The sequence below is a fragment of the Protopterus annectens genome, chromosome 1.part1 (assembly GCF_019279795.1).
Source record: "Protopterus annectens isolate FY-2018-M chromosome 1.part1, PAN1.0, whole genome shotgun sequence".
Lineage (NCBI taxonomy): Eukaryota > Metazoa > Chordata > Ceratodontiformes > Protopteridae > Protopterus > Protopterus annectens.
Genome location: NC_056726.1, coordinates 806,532,318 through 806,554,413, shown reverse-complemented (window position 1 = coordinate 806,554,413; position 22,096 = coordinate 806,532,318). Strand labels below are relative to the sequence as shown.

General features: G+C 41.5%; 1 protein-coding gene across 1 annotated transcript in view; it reads left to right on the top strand.

The window, feature by feature from the left end:
• Positions 1 to 22,096, top strand: part of LIG1 (DNA ligase 1) — a gene marked incomplete in the record, with an annotated part of 1,422,011 nt that overhangs the window by 88,859 nt on the left and 1,311,056 nt on the right. The window contains 1 exon segment of the mRNA XM_044078332.1: positions 3,720 to 3,786. Coding sequence (XP_043934267.1) covers positions 3,770 to 3,786 — 17 coding nt within the window.

Here is a 22,096-nt window from a genome sequence, read left to right as displayed (position 1 = left end):
TATTAGTACTGCTAACTTGAGCAGCTGACAAAATAAAATAATTTACATGCATTTCTGAAATATCTATAACTCTGATTATTACAGTCATTTCTTAATTGTAAACCCTCCATGTTTTCTTCCAAAATTGCTATGTTGTGGAGGGATTATTAGGGGGAAGAACAACATTTTGAGGCAAAATCATGGACAGTTGAGAAGTTTGGCTATGCCTAATTCTATAAAGCAATTTATTTGCATGTACCTCTCAACCTGTTAATGCACTAAATCTGGACAAGGCCAAATATATTGGGGGACCATATAAACAGTACTAAAAATTGCTCTTGTATAAACTTAGACAGTTGATAGAACAACAGGTCTTACTTTAGCATGCATTTTTCTGAAGGTTATGAAGTCTGAAACTCAGTGTGTCATTATTTAGTGACTTAATTCCTAAATGATTTGCCAGAAAACCACAAATTTTATGAGGAACAAACCAAAAATAAGAAGCAAAAATCTATTAATTCTTTGAAAATCTGGACAGTTGGGAGGTATAGTTCAGCTGGGGCTGTCTTTAAGTTTGCCGCCCTTCCCCCTCACAAAATCATGGTCTAATGGAGCCACCCCCTGCAGCCATTCCAATGATCCATTACTTGGCTATTACACTCCATTTACCATAAACACTAATGTGCATACTGATTTACTTCTATGATGATTTGGACTTCATTTGAAAGTTTTATTTTGTATTTTACAGCACAAACACGAAGACATCTGCTAAACAAACTTAGCATTAAAACGTCTCTGCCCTTGAAACTCACATTCATTGAAACAGCATTGAAACCCACATTCAAAGAAAATACATTTTACCAGTGGCAGATAAAGATTAATTCTGGGCTGTTTTCAAAGCATAGGCCCCTTGCATATGAAACATGCGTGTGCTCTTTGATGCACCTTCCTATTGTTTTGAACATTTTTCCAGTAAACTATGAAACAAAACGCATGCACCAATAATGACAAAACTGCCCAGTTCAGAACAATTCCATCATAAAAGTCTACTCAAACTTCTACAGTCCACCATTATCAGTAAATATGCACAATCTCTGAAGAAGTATGATAAGCTAGTAATATTGCAATAGGAAATGGATGGCAAACTGATAACAGGCTCATAGTTAGTATCTTAACTTTTTCAGTATGGCAGCATCCACCCCTTGTGGGAGTAGAACCAACAACCTTCTGCATCAAAAGCAAGTACACAACCTGTTGTGCTATTAACAATGCAAGCTGACTTAGCATAAGCAGCACTAAACTTCTCTTCCCCTGCAGCTCTCAGCTCCTTGTAAAATCTACTCAATACTCAACTGCATCTCAACTTCGCAGCACAAGAAATCTGGAAAAAGCCAAATTTATTGGGGGGGGGGGGGTGTCAAAAGTCCAAAAACCAGGGACACGTTAAACATTGCTTGTATAATCTTGGGAAGTTGCTAGAATAAAATGCTGTGTTACCACCATACATTTTACTGCCAAGGTCCGTGTGTAAAAGAGTCAGAGCAACACACCACTATGCCAAATCAGCTGCTTTGTGAAAGAAAAATGTTGTTACCACCATACATTTTATGCCAAGTCCGTGTGCAAAACAGTCAGAGCAACATACCACTATGCCAAATCAGCTGCTTTGTGAAAGAGAGGAAGACTGAAATTTAAATGGCTATCATTTAATGAATTCAGTTCTCACCATAGCTGTCAACCTGTTAGCACAAAACACCAGGACAAACCCAGTAATGAGGGAATACAGCCCTCAGACATATTCAGTGAATTCAGTTCTTGCCATAGCTGTCAACTTTAGCACAAAAAACCTGGATAAAGCCAATAATGGGGTAATACAGTCCCAAAACTAAGGACAAATTTCAAATATTCATCTTATAAACTTAGAAAACAGCTAGAATAAAATGTTGTGTTACTATGTATTTTCCTGAAGAATATGAAGTCTGAAATTCAAATGCCTGTCAATTTTACTTCTGACGGAACAAAAACAAATTTCAGCAGAGGCCCAGGAAGAAATACTGCAGACACATGTCTTTGTAAAATGGCAGGACACTAGAGCAAATCCACACAAACACAGGGATGCAGACTCCACACAGAAGGCACCCCAGCCAAGAATCAAACCAGAAAACCTATAGCTGTGAGGCAACAATGCTACCACTGCACCATCAGATATGTAAGGAATTAAACATTCAGAAACCTGAAGTCTGAAATTCAAATGCCTTGTCAATTTTATTTAACATTTGTTAATCAGGACAGTCTGACTTGGAACAAAAAAAAACAATTTTCAGCAGAGGCCCAGGAAGAAATAATGCAGGCGTGTCTTTGTAACATGAGAAGACACAAAAGCAAACCCACACAAACACAGGGAGAAGATGCAGACCTCACACAGAAGGCACCCCAGCCAAGAATCAAACCTGAGAACCTGCAGCTATGAGACAACAATGCTACCACTGCACCATCAAATATCAAGCATTGCAACATTTAGAAACCACAGATATTATGAGGAACAGATCAGATCAAATATGAGGCAAAAATCTGCAAACACACAGAGAAGATGCAGACCCCACACAGAAGGCACCCCAGCCAAGAATCAAACCTGAGATCCTATAGAGGTATTAAAGATGTACAGATTTTCATAAAAAAATTTGAAGTAAAGCAAAAGAATGTGAAAACCAAACAAGGAGCACAAATGGAAATATTTATGGAAGACTTAATAATGTCAAGGTTATATGAGGCTTAACAGCTAAAATTAAGGTATGTGGAGAAGAAATAAAAATGGTGATGTACAGTGAATATAAAAAATGTACACACCTCTGTTAAAATGCCAGGTTTTTGTGATATATAAAAGAGACCACAATAAATAATTTGAAAACTTTTCCCATGTGACCTATAACCTGTACAATTCAGTTGAAAAACAAATCTGTTAGGGAAAAAAATGTACAGTACACTGGTTGCATAAGTGTGCACACCCTAAAACAAATACTTTGTGTGTGCACACCCTTTAAACTAATACTTTCTTGAAGCACCTTTTGATTTAATTACAGCATTCAGTCTTTTGTACACACCAGCCATCAATTAAGGCGACTCTGAGACCCCAAATAAAGTTAATCTGTCCTAGTAGGATTTTCCTGACATTTACTCAGTTGCCTGCAACAGCAAAAGCCATGGTTCGCAGAGAGCTTACAAAACATCAAAGTGGATCTCATTGTTGAAAGGCAAGGAAAATCCTACTAGGACAGCTGGACTTTATTTGAGGTTAATCAGAGTCTATTTAATTGATGGCAGGTGTATACCCAGGTAGACCGAATGCTGTAATTTAAAATCAAAAGGTTCTTTAACAAAGTATTAGTTTAAGAGTGTGCACACTTAGGCAACCAACGTTTTGTATGTTTTTTATTTTTTTTATATTTTTTCCCCTAACAAATTTGTTTTTCAATTGAATTGTACAGGTTCTAGGTCACATTAAAGGTGGGAAAAGTTTTGAAATTATTTATTGTGGTCTCATTTTTTTACATCACAAAATAATGGCATTTTAACAGGGGTGTGTACACTTTTTATATCTACTGTATAATCAATCTGCAGGTAAGTCTTAAGGAACAGATGGTATTCCTGAGCAAGTCCGGAAGGTAGGAGAGTAGAAAGTGATAAAGATATGGAAGATTTTGTTTTTAATAGTATTTTTAAATTTTCTTTCTTTTTTGCAGACGAGGCAGCATTGACCCGAAAAAAACAGACCATTTGGTGTGCCTTCAAGATGCAGCGAAGTATAGCGTAAGTAATGTGTACCAGAACTGCTGATTCTTCATACTGCTTCAACATCTGACAATAGTTTTTTTGTCATTTTAAAGATTGTTGTCCTTAGACTGTCTCCATAGTATGTGATCGTCATAAAGATGACAACAAGTGTGATTGTGTTTCCCCCCATTCCTCTTAAATGGGAAGCTTGATTAATTCATTCCTCTTGAACCCTGGAAGTGACAGTTTGGTATTAGGAAGCTGGGCATTGTTCAGTGCCATGGAAGCTTCCCTCCTAACTCATCTCTGTAGGTGTCTGTCTGGTTTGCAGTGTCCATCTAGGCTGCGAATGATATGAAGACTTCCACTTACAGCGCACCTGATTCAGCAGTGCATATGCATGTCACCTAATGCAGTAAGCCCTGCCTGTCCTCTTCCATGAACAAGTGCCTGCCTACCTATCTACCTGTAGGCTTCACTAATGTGGCAGGACAGGCTACCTCTCCTCTCAGGATGGTTGAGATGGCATTGACTTCCCAAACCTATCTGGCCTCTTTGGCTGTCCATTCTGCTAGTGGAATCCGGATTGTCTGAGTCACACTCAGGGCTTTGTTCCTCTTTGTATGGCCAAGTACTGATGGTGATAACTACAGACTATTAACTTGCTAGGTTTTTAATTGTCAGTAATTTTAGATGAACATATCATTGCACAAGAGAAGTGAAACTCTACTGAACTTTATTTTGTTTTGATATTTTTGTTGCTGGAACTGTTTTTGAAACATCTAACTGTAAATTTACTAAAACATTTTGTGTAGCCACATGTTGGGGCTAGTTTGGTATTTGGGGGGGTGTCTTGAGAATTATAGTAGTTATTCTTGTGATAGACAATTAATTGCTGCCATTTTCCAAGTGTCTGAAAACCACTGGCTATTCCAAAGTTTGCTAGTTGATTTAAACTGGTATGTATGGTGCAGCTGAGTGCTGAGCTGTGCTCTTAGCAACAACTGTAGTTGCAGCTGAATAGTGGGTAGTGAGGTATTTGTTGCAGGATCATGTTCAAGGTCAACCCTACTTTCCAAAATATTAGGAAAAAAAGAAATGGATGAGTCTAGGGGAGGTGACAGCATAGACTGAACCGAAAGGGGATGTAAGCTGCTGCAGTAGAACACTTGAAACAACTCTTCTGTTCAGTCTGAGCATTTTGGGTAAGTAAGATGAGGCTAAAATTTGTTTAGCCCTATCTTACTTGCCTAAAGTGTACTGAGAGCACAGAAAAAGTCTTCCAGGTACTCTGTTGGAATGGGTTTCTTTTCATTCTTTACCCAGGGTAGCATTAGCGTGTACTAACCATAGCTTGGCTGCTTTGCTTTGCTTCTGGCTGCACTGGGAGCATTAGTGACTGTGTGTTACTCAGTTGACACCATTGATACTATTGTGATATTGCCTTCCTGTAGCATCCTTGATCACTTAGTGATGAGGTGACATTTAGCTTATTTGTACAGTTGGCTATTTAACACTTAAAGTGCTTGGCAGTGTGTGTGTGTGTGTGTGTGTGTGTGTGTGTGTGTGTGTGTGTGTGTGTGTGTGTGTGTGTGTGTGTGTGTGTGTGTGTGAAGTGCTTGGCAGTGTGTGTGTGTGTGTGTGTGTGTGTGTGTGTGTGTGTGGGGGGGGGGGTTGCAGCAAAATTATTTCCCTTCTGTTGTCAGCCTCCTATCGTGTGGGAGTGAATGACCTAGGGCGTAAAACCCCATGAGATATGCAAAGAGACATGTCAGAACTCTTGAAACGTGGCAGGTGCAGGTAAGACTCTGGTCCTGAATGAAATCTTTCCTTCACCAAGAATGACGTTCAAGTATAAAAAGAAGATAATTGGCTTTAATAATTGTCTTACTAATGGGTGTCATTCCAAATGGATCCAGTATATATCAGCCTAATATGAGATGATGGATAGCCATACTTGCTTTGCAAGGGATAGCCTGCATCTTCTGTTCAAGGATTTTCACATAATGGCAAAAAACCCTTGTTGCCCACATAGAGACTTTTATGAGCAAAGTCCATGTAATGGACACGCCAACTTAGCAAATTCTTCAAACCCTAAACTGAACCTCAGTAGCATGGCTCTTCTTAGCACCAGAAGTCTCTGTAACAAATTGCTGTATCTTGAGATGCCCCAGCACCTGGAACATATCCCATATATGTTTAGTTAGAGACTTGGTTTACATGTTAAAACAAAACAAAATAAAAAAAAGCACTGCCTGCCTATTTAGGTTTTGCACATTTTCCTAGACCTAGTGGAAATTGCAGTAGTGCTTCCATATTTGTCAAAGATCACATCTCATTTAGACTGATGCCCAGAGATCCACAAACCAAACTCCTAGAACTTTAGTTTACTGGTGACAAGACAAGCTATTGGCTTATAGCATGGTACAGAAAAAGATGATGGTGTTAGATTCTGTGAAGTTTTAGAAATTTCTGTAAGCAGTAACTTCATAATCCTTCTTGATTTCAACAACTGAGATCAATGTTGACTGGAGTACCTCTGCCTGTAGCATAGGATTTGCCTAAAGAGTTCTGGGTTTGATGAGCTTGAATTCCCTGGGTCAAATAGTTAGCAAACTGAACATTCTTGATCTAATCCTTACGAATATCACTTCTCCTTGTTCCACTTTCCTAGTCTCTCCCCTCAAGTTAAGTCGGACTATAAACTTGTGGCATTTACTCTCAAAATCATCATCCCCCTGTAACCAGTGCTTTCAAATGTAAGGACTTCAGATGAGCAAACCTTGTACAGTAACCTCTTGTATGATGGCATCTCTAATTTTACTCATTACACCAGTACCATTCACATTTTTAAACACCTTTTTTGAATTACCATTTGTGACGTAGGCAAACTTGTATTAATATAAACATAATCAAACCATATTAAAAAGTTCACATTTACAAATATGATGCATGACATATGTTGTTATATATCCTATAATCTAAGCAACATTACATACATTGTTCATTTCCTGCCTTCTTTTAAACCTCATTCCTCCTCCAAAACATTTTTCTGCATATATTGTTCCCACAGTTTCCATTTTTTCTATGTAATTTACTCCTACCCTTTTCTAAGGATCCCGCTTTCTTTATTTATCTCTGTTACAATTTACAATATTTACTACTTCAAGTATAATTGGTTTAGATTTTGATTTTGATTTTCTAGTAATTGCTTTTTTGGCAGCCACCAGAATTAAACTTAACAAGACCTTGCAATGTCTGGGCAATCCAGATCCTGTATCCCAGCTCAAAAATAATTTCCTTAGTTCTACTCATTTGCTTGCCCACTATTTCTGACAGAGGACTCTGTAGAGATTTTTTAAAGTCTGCTAATTCAGTACACTGACAACATGTGTTTCCAGTTGCCTCTTTCTTTCCCATCACACCTCCAGCATTTGCCATCTACCTGAAGAAAAATTCTTTGTGAAGTCTGCTTGACTATCTATCTATGCAGACAATTCCATGCAAAAAATCCTAAACCTGCTTGATTTTGTTGCATATTTGGGAGACATAAGTATGGCCTCCCATTGGGTCTTGGTGAATTGCATATCTAATCTCTTTTTTCCCCAGTCTCTCCTGAACTTTTTTTATTCTTCTAGTTATTGTGCAGTAGTTTGTGTGCGTTACTAATTATCCAGTTTTAGCGGCAGCTTCTGTTCTAGAGTCCATTAAAAACAAACCAGTGCATGTCTTTCACTTAAGCAAATAAAAAAGGGGAATCCTGTCTGACATGTATATCCCTGATAGGGAAGGCTGTCTCTAGCCTGTAGTCCAAATGTCATCTTGGCTTCTTTCCACTTTTACCTCTTTTTCCCTCTCTCGTTATTTGATCCCATTCATTTGCCAGTTTTCTCCAGCAAATCCTAGCCCCCTTTTGCCTATTCTTTGTACCCCTAATTCCAGTCAGCCCTATTGGCAGAATCTCCGTTCTCCATTTTCTTGTTGGCTTAGCTCTTGGAATACTTTCTGCTACTTTATGACTATAATATTCTGTATGGCCATTGTTCTGCTTAAGAATCTACATCCAAAATCCCATTCTTATTTCTTGAGTCCTCCTTTTGCTTCGTTATCAGCCCTTTCCACTTTGAATTGTAGCTTTCTGCTTGTGTTATGTATGCGAAATATACCTGTTTTGCACTAAATTCCTTCAAATCAGGTAATCCCAAACCACCTTGTTCTATTGGAAGGATTAACTTATCTCACTTGACTCTTGCCCTCTTCAAATCTCTATCAATTACTGTCCACAATGTCTCCTCTGAAGGGACCAAAAATATTTTCATTGCTTGTATCTTGCTATCCAAATTTGTAAAGAAGAGATTCCAGTTTATCAACTTTTGTATTATCTTTTGTGTAGTCTCTCCACAAATATCCTTAACTGCCATAACATAATCTGTTTTTAACCCATACTCCTAAATACTTCATTTATCATGTCCCCATAAATATGTATATTGCTGAACCAATTCATGTGTGGGTACATAGTTTACAGCTGTAGCCTTTTTTGTCTGCATTAATTTTATACTCCAAAAAAGACTTAAACTTCGATTCCGGATCACTGAGATGCCTGTTTCTGGTTTTATCATGACAAAATAATATCCTGTGCAAATAAAGCCAACTTTTCTTGATTACCATGCAAATTCTATCTTTAAATTTGAGTCCCTCATTTTCTTTGCCACTGGCTCTAGATATAACATAAATAACAAAGGGGATGTCTGTCCACGTAAGAAATTGGTGAATCCTTCTTGGGATTTTCCTTTGTGCTTGTACGGCTTACTCTTTTTTACCCCCATTTGAAACCGCTCATCAGACTGAATTGAGGTTCTTAGGATGGAAAACTTGCTTACTCATTGCTCTTAGCTCAGCTAGGAGAGTTATCTGAGTTACAAGTGCTTATGGTGAGTCAGCCCTACCTCATTTTCCACAAGGACATGTTTTCTTTGAGAACTAATCCTAGTTTTATGCCTGAATGGTCGCAAAGTTTACCTTGAGAGAGAGAGAGAGAGAGAGTCTCTTAATCTCCCTGTCCAAACATCTTCTTGGCTGCCTCCTACTGTTACCTATTCCTCTCTAATCATCTGCCCCCAATACCTTGGTTCCTTTGCCAGTTTCTTCCAGTATATTCCAGCTCCCTCTTGCCTGTTTTCTGTACCCCTTTTTGCAGTCATCCCTTGGCAAAATCTCCTTTCTCTATTCTCGTTTTGGCTTTGTTTGGTCATTTCTGTATTAAATTAAACACACAGTGATATGTGCTGAAATAGTTACCTGGCCAATGAAAACTAATCTCCCCCCAACCAAATCGATAGTACATACTTTGTAGCTGTTTAGGCATCCCGTATTACATAACAGTAATATTAACTTATTGTTTACATAGGTAATGCTTCATCAAAAAAAAAATGTTTAAAATTCTGCCACAATTTATCTGCTGTAACAGTTTAGTACCTTGTCTGAACTCTTTTGGTTGTATGGGCGCACAGTGAGCTGTGCAGTGACGAATGCTGCTGTTTGTGCGACTCTCTAGCATCATCTAGTGACTAGAAGGCATTGCAGATTTAAAAGTTTTAAACTGTGGAAATCAGTAATACACATGGAGAGTTGATGCTTGTGTTCCCATATGTCCTTTTTAATGAAAAGCGTGTCTAGCAGCTTGGTACAGAGGTTTGACAATGGTGCTAAATCTGTACCCAGTGGCAGTCTTGAGTTTGATTCCCATACACTCTATTTGCCTGCTGTGTAACACTGAGAAAGTCACTTAATGAGAAGTTGTTCTGGGCCACCTCTGAATAGGGGTTGTGTGCTCAGTGGGCTTCCCTGTTTTAACAAGTGTTCTTATTTTTTTGTCTAGAAGAAGTTTTGCACTGCTGTTTTAATTTTATAACAGAATGCTGCAGCTAGACAGTATGCTTGTTTTCTGTTGGTAGACGTGTGACAGGTTGGCAATCTAATTTTCAGGTCTGAACAGTATCAGAGAAAGGAAAAATATAAAAGCAGTGGTACTTGGAAACGCACTTAAAATTTGGTGGGGCAATCATCCACAGCCACATCAGCTATGTATAAATGTACATATGCAGTTGTATGCAAATTTTCCCACATTGTCTATTTTAAGGTGTTCTACCTGAACAACTCCTGAAAAGCTTACTCTATTATTGACTAGTCTCATCAAAAATTCTTTAAACAGCATGTGTTTTACAGTCATTTTCTCAAATTCTTTACAACACAATCTCATTACGATTATACCAACGTACTGATTTTCTCACTACTACAAAACTACAGTTTTTCAAGGCATCTATCTGCACCCATAAACCTTAGTAACCCTGTACTTCATGCCTAATAATATTCTTTCAACATACAAGATTATGTGCATTACTGTCTGGCTACATGACACACTCGAGTCATTAGAAGAGCAGTGAAGTATCACAGTGAGTAAACCTAAGTCTGTATCTCATCCTTCACATGTTCGTGATCCCTCTTTTCCATCTTTTCTTGTGGTATGGTAACATAAAGCCATGCCTTGGTTATGTCATCTAGATCAGTTATGTAAAAGTTTTAGTGCAAGTGTGCCTTTTGAATATGTGGAAACTGTCCAAACAAACTAGATCTGTTAGATTTGTGGCTGTATGTTCCTCCCTTGTCTTTGCTGGCATCGCACATTTATGGCTGAGATAACATTTGTGGTCTACTTGTGATGTATAGCACTTCTTCTTAGGATACCATTACAAAAGTCAAGCAAAAGGATAGGTGGTTGAACACTATTCTCCTACAAACCCTGTCTAACCCTTAGGTTACCAGCCCAACTCACCTTCACAGATATGTCAGGATGACTCTCAAAAAAATTAAGCTACATTCCCCTAGACGCACAACTTTTAAAGATTCCTACACCTATCTGCTAAATGCATTGTCACATAAGGAAAGCTTGTAATTGCAGATAGCTTCTGTTATCCTAGTTAGATTGCACAGACGTGACACCGTAGAAGCCCCAAATATCCTGGACTTTGACTAGATAATCCCTGAGCTCACCAGACCTAAAAAGGTGTCTGTCAGTTGTTCCTTGCTAGATCTCCTCATCACTTATATATCCTACAGAGTCTCATCCATTGGTACATCCCCAGTCTTAGTAACATTTACTCATCTCCTACATTTCTCTATCTTGTCCCAAATGTCTTTAAGCCCTCAACAGATTTCAGAATGAAATCACAAGGAAAAGCAGCCTTCTCATCTCCATCTATTCATTCTTTCTGCCATATTAGTAGTGTTACCGTGTTCTTAAACATGATCCGAACAACCACTACCAAGGGTGGGACTTAAATTCTTGCACTATCGGCTCTTAACTTCAGCAGTAGTTAAAGGGGGTAAACTTTGGCTCTAGACGATTGTCACTGTTGAAGCGACACCATGGCCACATGTGCAAAAATGGGGGGAAAAGGGATTGTGGATTGATGTATGGATTAGATTTGATAAGGGCGTAAGTAGCTGCCTCTGTTCTCTGCACTAGATGAGCTGTCTGCATTCTGAAGTGATGTAATAGTGTTCGATTGTAATATGTTACATTAAGTGGAACATTGACAATACAAATTTTATGCACTGTACTAATGCAGTATGTTGGTTGAGCTTGTTTGTACACAAGCAAAAGTGAATCACTACAATGTTCAGAAGTGTGTGTGTGTGTGTGTGTGTGTGTGTGTGTGTGTGTGTGTGTGTGTGTGTGTGTGTGTGTGTGTGTGTGTGTGTGTGTGTACATGTATGCATGTGTGCATATAACCACAATGCAGACTAAGCCAACATACTTTAATGTGTGTTAGAGAGCATTCTGCATTGTGATTGTTAAAATTGTAATGCATTTCACACATGAACACATTACTTCACCACTCAAAAATCTGAGAGCTTATCTGGTACTTGACAAAAGGAGACAGTTGAAATGCCTTTATCAAATGTAATGTACTGCTTTAACTCCAAAACCTGGAACAGTGTAGTTTAAGGGTTTTTGAACACCCACTCCATAGTTACTGAGCTGAAAAAAGGTGGGGACAACAATAAATACGTTCACAAGAAATGTTTGGATGATCAAAGAACTCCTAATTAAAAAAAAAAAAAAAATAAAAATTTATATGTGAAGTGAGACATGGCCACAGTAGAAAATCTATTCTTTCCTACACCCTACCAGACAGAAATAGGTGTATTATTATTATTATTATTGGTGACTATGTACTGCAAGGCAGCCTTGTAGCTGAACAAAAAGCATCACTTGTTTACACTTTTTTCAGAATTTTCTTGGTTGGCCTGGTAATTGAGACCCTAAAGCAACCCATTATTGATTCCAACCACATGTACTACAGTCTGCAAAGGAAATGGGCATTTCGGAAGACTTCTGTTAGAATTCTGTGCACTTCTCACAATACGTCAGTCTGTATGCTTATTGCTTTTCTGCTATTATTTTTTTTATTTTTTTTTTTACTTCATAAAATTCTCAGTTGAGGACATGAGATATACTGACTGACCACCTGATAGGCAGTAAACTACCAGGAGTAAAGGTCTGTTTTCCTGGATAATCAGGATTTGTAAAGACCATCAGCCAAATTCAATAAACCCTACATGGTCTATTTCTACTGTGTGCACGGCACACTGCAATGCGCACACGGTACTACACAGTTATAGATTTGGTAAGTACTGTGCAGAGGCACACACCACCATGCAAACAAGGTAAACACTGTACCATGCTAATTGCAGCATAAGCAGCTGAATTGCATGCTAATCAACCAATCCATCATGGTGGAGCTATTCAGCAAGCTATAAAGCAACCATGTAGATTCGGTGCTGGTTTTCCCTGCGAATTTTAAAACCTTTTGAAATGCAGCCATGGAAAGGAGTTTACACGGAAATAATGTTAGGGGCTGCTGCTGTTTTAATTCATTTGTATGTGTAGCAGGCTGAAGTCTATGCTGCTGCTGCCAATAGACCTAGGCCAAGAAGAGGAGGTTTCAGGCCCCATTTAACTTTTCACAACCTACATGATGTGGAAGTATGGGTGAATAGAGACACTTCAGGAACTCTGCAACTTCTGTCGTCCTCCACTCACAGCCAGGGCCAACCAAGGGGAATCCATGCCAGTGGAGACATGGGTATGTGTAGCACTTGGTCTCTGAAAGGTGACATGTTGGGGGTGTCAAAGGCATCAGCATCCAGGATCCTCCATCAATTCCTGAATGCTATGCTCCTGCATACCAGTGATCACATATATTTTTCCTGTACTCCTGAGGAGAGGGCTAGAAATATGCAGGAGTTCTACCCTGTAGCACACTACCATGAATTACTAGGTGCCATAGATTGCACACATGCACACAAATTAAGGCACCACCTGGAGAACAGGGTAGGCTCTACATAAACAGAAAGGGCTTCCACTCTGTTAACTTCCAAGTTGTGTGTAATGACAAGGGAATTATCTTGAATGTGTGTGCTGGCAACCCTGGCAGTTACCACAACCCGCATATCTGGCACACCTTCCAACCGTTTCAGATGTTTGCTAGGGGGGGTATCCCATAGGGGCATTTACTGGGGGATGCAGGTTATGCACTGGAACCATAGCTGATGACATCTGTCAGAAATGCACTGCTGAAGAACTCCATAATGAGGCACATGCTCAAACAGAAATATCATAGAGTGTGTGTCTGGGCTGCTGAAGCCACAGTTCCAGTGACTAGATACATCTGAGGGAGCCCTGCAGTACAATCCATGGACATGTACTGAAATATTCATAGTATGTGCCATGCTTCACAACATCATCCATAGATAACAATTTCAGTGCAAGGGGAAGGAGCACAGATCCCACCACCAAAGTGCTGATGATCACTGCATGCCCTTAGTTTAGCACCATACATTTGTACTAGAAAATCTTTAGAGAGAACATTTAGAAAGTAGTGATGACTTCACAAGCCTCACAAGATCATTCACAAAAAAAGTTGGGAAATTTTGATGCTATCAACTGTCTAACTTTCTAAGGCCAATATAAGTCAAATGTACAAGCAGTAAGTCAGCTATGCACCCTGAGCATCAGAAAGAAAGCTTATGCATCCCTGAATCCAGAAGATAGAAAATGGGGTTGCGGCACAGTTATTACATGCATAAGGGTATTCATAGGTTGGTACTAGGCTATCGGCCCTAGGGCCTATACAAGCCTAGCCATAACAATTCCCTGGCTATTTCTTCCCACACTATTTACTTCCCTGGACCCCTGTCTAGCAGGGCGATTGACAGGATCCCCGGGGTGAATTTCCTTTCTCCCATCCAATCATCAAGATTCCCTTTGAAGAGGGCCAAAGAGGCACTCTGCTTGACATATATGGGCAGTCTGTTCCAGAGTCTGGGGAGTCTCTGGGTCAGGAACCTATCCCTCCAGCATGTTTTATTTATTGTGATGACAAGGTTTAGATCACTGGAGCCTGTTGTTCTGAGGGATTGGGATTTCTTTGTGTAGCATGTCAAACCGCTCTGGGTTTGACATGGCCTTGTATGTTAAGCAAAGATCGCCTCGGAGTAGACGATATGCGACGGAGTATAGCTGGAGTTATTTAAGGCGGTCGGCATAGGGCATCTGCTTTAGGCCTGTGATTCTTTTAGTGAGGTATTTCTGCGGCCTTTCCAGTTGTTGCAGATGTCTTGAGAGGTACATATCAAATGAGGCGGCGTATTCTATAATGGGTCTAATGAGGGATAAGTACAGTGGGACAATAACCTCCTTTTTTTCTGGATGAAAAGCCCTTCGTGATGAGGTGTGCCACATAGGATTTCCTGACTTTTGTGGCAATGTGGTTATTGAAGGTGAGACCACTGTCCACCTGTGTCCCTAAGTCTCTTATCACACTTTTGGTGTTTAGTGTACTGCCACCTATGTGGTAATTCACGGGTACATGTTTTTTCCCCAAAGGGGATAACTATACATTTCTTGGCATTAAGCTTGAGCCCATGGCTCTTTGTTAGCCAGAGTCCCTTAGTGTTGGCCTGTACTTCAGAGAAGTAGATGCCAAACAAGAGAGGTCCCAGGACTGAACCTGAGGTACTCCACTTGTCGCTTGTCTGGAGCTGGATTTGGAGTCGGCTACTTTTTTACAGTGTGGGTTCTGTCAGTAAGCCAGTTGGCAACCCATGGAGTGACATAGGGATTAATGCCCAGTTAGTAAGTTTATCTATGATTTCAGAGTGGGGGATGGTGTCAAAGGCCATGGCGAGGTCCAGATAGGCTGTGTGGACTGCCTTACCCTCGTCCACAGCTGTGGAGACTGATTCGAAGAAGTCAGTCAGGTTCAAGAGACAAGATCGCCCCTTCACGGACCCAAACTGGGTGGAGTCCAGTGTTTTAAGGTTGCCAGTGTCTTTGTTTTTTTGGTGGTGGCGTGCAGGAAGCCTAGACTGACACACGAAGTTGTTGAATGTGTGCAAGTAAGAAGGAGAAGCAGGCAGACATTTGGATAAACCAACAAATGACCAGTGAGACGGTGATTTTTAAGCTGCATGGGTGAACCATGTAACTGGTGTGTGTTTGTGTGTGTGTGTTTGTGTGTGTGTGTGTGTGTTTGTGTGTGTGTTTGTGTGTGTGTGTTTGTGTGTGTGTGTTTGTGTGTGTGTGTTTGTGTGTGTGTGTGTGTGTGTGTGTGTGTTCAGGGGTTCCCCAGGTGAAAATGGTGAGAGTGTCTGCATGAACACAGCCAAGCTCTGTGCTAGCTCTACTACTTGGCATGTCAGACAAGTGTGAGCCGTGTATGCTAGAGGTGGCAGTTCATTACTGTCGTCCCAGACCTCTAGAACTGGCTCTGAAAGGAGTTGCACTGGCACATGCACATAGATGCCCATGGTCAGATGTGCTGCTGCTACCTAAATGTTACTAATTTCTGCTGGACGAACTCACTTCACAGGGATGGCCAGGACCATGACCTCATGGCCACTCACATCTGGGCGTGGACAGCTCAATCACTGATGGAGCAGTGGAAGTACTGCCACTATGGGAGCGTGATCAGGCATGACCACATTAGCTAACAGCAGATGATGTGGTTGACCTATGCCCATGAGGATGCCATCCACCTCCCAGTAGAAGTTCCATGACAGACAACCCTCGTTTCAGTGTGTCATTCATCCAATCCATTGAATCGCCAACTTACTGGAGGCAGTCATTCTTGTCAGCCTGTGCCACATCTACAGCCCTGAGCATTTGTCTGGAGCACCTATGGGAATGTGCCTGTGCCTTCATCATGGCCTTTAACATACATTGAGTGACATGGAAGAGACACCTGGATCAGGTGGAGGAGGGACATTAGACCTCCTCTGAGCAACCTCTAATAACCTTACAACCCTCCTGTGTGGCATTTCGCCCACACTTTGGCTGTGGCCAGAGTCAACGGACACTGAAGCCGCAGTAACCACACTTCCTGATCGATTCTCACCCTCCACCTGTCCAGTATATGTGGGCTGACTGGAATGGGTGGGCATAGGCCTACTGGTTGTGTCCCCTGTAATTGCCGGGGATGGCTGTATGTCAACATTCAACCTCTGCACCATCCAACTGTGCCACGGTTTGGCCATCATCAGAGTCTGCTGATATACTGACATCAGGTGGCAGAGGTCCCACACTTCTGCCTGTAATGAAAAGAAGCAAACAAGGATTTTACCCCTTTTATATGTCCATTAACTGTACTTTCAGCAGGAACTTGACTGACATCTCCAACTTAAGTTAATCAATTGAAATGTGTTAACTATACCAATCTTCAGTTGTCGTCCCACCCCAAAAAAACCTCGTGTGACACAGAAGCAATGTATTGAATCAGTTGTTTTACTGTACAACAGTATTTAACTGTTGAGATAAAGCTTACCTGGAAACTCCTCATGGGACATGGTCGCAGTCCCAGACACTGTTGCACCGAAGTCCAGTACATGCTGATGTTCTTCGTGTTTCACTGTCACACTTTGGTTATCTGCCTGCAGGTACCCCTCATTCGGCCTGAATACCAGAGTCTTGGGATTTCTGCGTCAGATGCTGTCGCTTCTTCCATGACGTCAGGTTGTCAGGGGTATAAAACATGCAGTCAATGCCATTACATTAGTCTTTCTTGCTGAGAAGGAGCCCGAAGCAGAAGCAGTTTGCAAGTGCCGGTCGGCCGCTGCCTGAAATTTTCGTTTTTCCTAGTTTCAGACCTGAAGTCTACTAAAGCCAAGTGCCACATTGGGGATTCTCTTTTCTTGCTCTAACCGATATCAGAAAAAAAATTAATAATTGTCTTGCCTGTGGAAAGCAAATACCTCAGAGATTTTCATTCTTACTGCTTCACCTGTTTAGGCCCAGACCACGACATCCCTAGCTGTCGGTTTGTGCCTTGTTTAACCCCCGAACCATTCGTCGTCAGGCTATTTTTGTAGCAAAATACTTTCGCTCTCATTCTTTGTATTCCGAAATGGCTTTGGTAAGCCATCCGACTACCAAGCTTCCAAAAAAGCACAAAGACAGAGGCAGACCGCATAGGTCAAAAACTGCCAACAATGCTTCCATTAAGCTAGTCGCCAGTCCACCGTTACTCAGTGAGGTGTCTTTGCAACCCCTGATGCCTGCTTCTACAGATTCGCAGGCCTCTGCTGAGACCTATTCGGAGTCTGGCATGGCGCGAGATGCTTCTTTGACTATGGAACCTGCGGATGACTCTACCTTGGATGGTTCCAGAGCCGCTGTGCAGGCACCGGCTTCTGAGGGTGTATTCTGACCTACCAATTTTCATATCAAGTTGACAACTTCATTTCCTACTAAAACTACTGAGTTTCTCCGGTCCACAGTTCGCACTACACGTAGAAAACCAACGTCCAAAGCGCATGCTCAATCTTCCATGCCACAAAAACAAATGCTTAGAATGGCTGTAGACCTTATTACTCTAATTAGGGGAAGCCAGCCTTCCCCTGCCAAAAGACAAAGAATTTAATTTCCTTCTGATTCAATAGACCAGGAGTCTGATGACTCTGACCCTTCTGATTACCAGGACTTACCTTATCTACCTATGAGGATTCAGATGCAGAGGAATCCATTCCCTCTCCTCCAGAGGATTTTTCTTTTGGTGAAATCTTGCATACCTTAAGAGAGCATTTCTTCTGGGAAAGCCAGGACTACCCTCGGTCCAAAAAGAAACTGGGAATTTTTAGATTTGCCTCCGCACAGGCCTCTAGCTATACCCCCTGTCCTGGATATTGTAGATGTCTTCATAGTGTCAAGTCTTAACTCCTGACACTTTACCACCAGCTCCTAGAAAACCTGACCGGTACTACAGAGTACCTGACTCTCACAAATTTCTCTTGAAGAGTCCTACTACGGATCCAGAGACCATTTCTCAAGGACCTAAAGGCATTAAGGCTACTACAGCCAAAAACCCTACCCCTTCAGAGAGGGATTCTAGAGCTTTAGACAGATGGGTTAAGAAGGTATATACCTCTGCAACTCTTGCCATCCGGGCTTTGAATTGCCAGTTTCACATGTTGAAGTACCAGCAACATATTATGTAACTATTTAAACACAAAATTGTGTTACTTCCAGATTGTGCAGAAAATATTTACAAGAGTTATTGCATTCTGCAAACCAAGTTAGTAAACATACTTTGCAGTGTGGATTTTTAATGCCTTAGAAGCATCTTGCAGGGCTGCTGTCACTGGGTCTGTACTGAGAAGGTATGCTTGGCTAAAGAAACAAGTCTTGTCAGACCATGTCAAAGCAAAATTACTAAATGCTCCTTTAAATCAGGAGCGTTTGTTTGGCACAAAAGCAGAGGAAGTTCTTAAAAAGATGGAAGAAAAAGCTAAATCTATGCAAACTGTCAAAGATTTCTTACAGGTGCAGCCACCTAGATTCAGTAGGCATTGGCCTTCATACAACTGGTCCTTTCCAGTCCCTCTTAAGCCTTCTCAGTCCAAACCCACAGGAAACAGACTACCAAGACTACAGTCTCAGGGTATGCAGAGATCTATATAATTGAGTGTTTCCACCTCAAAACCAGGGAGTGGTAAGCCACCCCCGTATAGAAAAGGCTCACAATGACTTTCCAATTAACCTTCCCAGCCATGCCCAAGTACTTGCGCCTCTAGGAGGAAAACTTGCCCTTCATGCAAAAAACTGGATGTCCATTACTCAGGACTGATGGGTTCTAAACATTGTATCCCCGGGATATGGATTCTACTTCCACTCACTGCCAACCCCAAGCGGGTTGCCAGATCTTCCTCCAAACCAGTGTGCAGAGGCTCAAAAGCAAGTACTTTCCCTTCTCCATATCAGGGCTATTCAACCTGTTTCAGTAGAACAAAGGGGACAGGGTTTCTACTCCAGACCGTTCCTGGTGCCCAGAAAAGAGGGCTCTTGGCGCCCTGTCCTGGATCTATTAGTTCTCAACACCTTTTTGGTGGTCCCAAAATTCAGAATGCTTACACTGCAGCAGCTTCTTCCTATGCTAGCCAAGGATGCCTGGTTAGTCACCCTAGACTTAAAAGAAGCTTATCTGCACATCCCCATAAGGGAGTCTTGCAGGAAATATCTACGTTTCAGGACAGGCTCTTTGTACCATCAGTTCTCTGCACTTCCCTTTGGCTTATCTACTGTGCCCAAAGTATTCACAAAATGCCTGGCTCCAGCAATTGCATACTGCAGGCAGAGAAATATTCAAATCTACCCATACTTGGACGATTGCCTGATTCAGGCAGAGAAGTCAGGAGTTGCTATCTGAGCACCTGCAATTTGTAAAAAGACTTCTAACTTCACAGGGATATACCATCAATAAAAAGAAATCACAACTGGTGCCCAGCCAACAAATTGTATTCCCGGGAGCAAGCTTGAACACAGCTTCCCAGATGGCATTCCTCAGTCCAGAAAAGCAGGTCCATTTAACAAACTATTTCAAACTAATGGCCACCAAAACCCAGCTATCTGCAAGGAAAATACTGCAAGCACTAGAGTTCATGGCCTCGTGCATTCTAATTCCATATGCAAGACTGCATATGAGGAAGCTTCAGTGGTACTTTAAAAAGTCTCTGGTGTCAACATTCTCAGGACCTGGAAACAATGATTCCTATCATACCTTATCTAAGGACAGAGTTCTTTGGTGGGCAGAAGCATGCAACCACAACAAGGGACTTCCTTTCACTCAACCCCTTGCTGCCCAAACCCTGACAACAGACTCATCAGACTATGCATGGGGGGCTTATATGGCAGGCAAATGGAACCCAGAACAAATTCCCTTGCATATCAATCAAAAAGAGATGCTAGCTGTACAGAATGCTCTGACAGCCTTCATATGCCTTATCCTTCCTGGACAGCTCCTGATAAAGACAGACAACACCACAGTTATGTGGTACATAAACAAGCAGGGCGGAACTCCTTACCCAATCTGCAGGTTAGCCATGGCTCTGTGGAACACCGCCTTGAGCAAACAAGTGCACCTACAAGCTCAATTCTGCCAGGCAAGCAACATTCACTGGCAGATGACTTAAGCAGAAATCTACTGGACCCTCACGAGTGGAAACTCGAACCCAACTCATTCAAATTTCTAACCCAAAGGTGGGAAACACTGGAGGTGGACCTTTTTGCCTCCCCCCAAAACCACCACTTGAGCAAATTTTGCACCAGGAACCCTCGCAGCAGAACCTGGAAGGTGGACGCCCTATCCTTTACATGGGAAACCTCTCTATGTATGCCTTTCCTCCTCTGCCTCTCCTCTCAAAAGTACTACTCAAGATCAAACAGGACATCCCAAGGGCAATCCTTATTTCACCATACTGGCCACACCAGCACTGGTACCCACTCCTATGCAGTCTGACAGCAGTGCCACTCTGGCAGCTTCATCAGACACCTTCCCTGCTGTCTCAGCAGGAGGGACAGATTTTGCATCCAGAGCTGTAAACCCTAAACCTTGCAGCCTGGCTTATCCCCTGAATACACCACCAGCATACCTCCGTAAACAGGTGCTGAAAGTCATCCTTGAGGCCAAAAGGCTTAGTACTAGGAAATCCTATGCTGAAAAGTGGAAAAAAAAATATTGTTCTTGGAGTCTGTCTCAAGGAAAGGACACATCTGTGCCCACATTACCTCAAATCCTTGATTACCTAGCAGGGCTGCTCCACAGAGGCCTATCCTTCTCATCCATTAAGATTCATGCCTCTGCCATCTCAGCTCATTATAATACTGAGCCATCTCTCTCTTCTCACCCTCTCATCAAACAGTTCCTATGAGGAGTTAACAGTTTAAGGCCCTCTAGGAGAGCTCCCACCCTGGCCTGGGACTCAACTTTGTACTGGAGAAGCTCACACTTCCCCCCCCTTTTGAACCTGCTGTTTCAGCAGTGTTAAAATTCCTCTCTTGGAAAACAGCCTTACTTCTAGCTGTTACTTCAGCAATAAGAGTGTCTGTGTTACCGGCACTAATGGCAGTGGAGCCCTTCATTATTTTCCATGCTGACAGGGTTTCCCTCAGGACTATCTCTTCTTTTATGCCCAAGGTGGTAGCCAGTGTGGTTTTAAACCAAGCCATTCATTTGCCGATCTTTTTCCGTAATCCTCAGAATAAAGGGGAAAGGATCATGCACTCTTTGGATGTGCAGTCAGACGAAAAATACGCCAAAATTCAAGGCAGACAGGAACACTAAAACACGCAGATATGGTTTGTGAAAATGAAAACGAAAATGTAAATGATGATGGGAATATCCCAGGTGAGGGAATGTTTGGGGCGGGTTATGCACGTATTGATGTACCTTATTTTCCCACTGACAGCACCTTTATGCCTCCGAGACGCTCCACAGCCATCAATGTGTTTGAACATGTGGTATGTGGAAGCATTGAAAGAGAGTATAGTGCTTTTTGTAGAAATGATGGGGCATTTAATCTTTCAAAAAGTGAATGGATTGCCTTAAAGGAATTTAGAATTGGGTTAGACAGAGTGGCTGTGAGACCAGCGGATAAAGGAGGGAAGTGGGTGGATATAGACATTGTAAAATATGATAACATCGTTGAATTGTTAAGAGAAAATGGTTCTAAGAAATTAAACCATAACCCACTGAAACTGTATAATAATGAACTTGGTGAATTATTAGAGAAGGGGGAGAGGCTTGGGTTTTTTGTGAGTAGTGACGTTAAACTTTTAGTCAAGGAACCAAGGCATCCCCACATATATGCAATTCCTATAAGAGTATGGTTAAACTCGCCAGGGAGACCCATCATCTCAGGGGGTAGGTTCTTGTATTGAAAAAGTGAATGCATTTTTGGATTTCATTTTAAAAGTTATTTGCTTAAGGTACCTTCTCATGTGAAAAACACT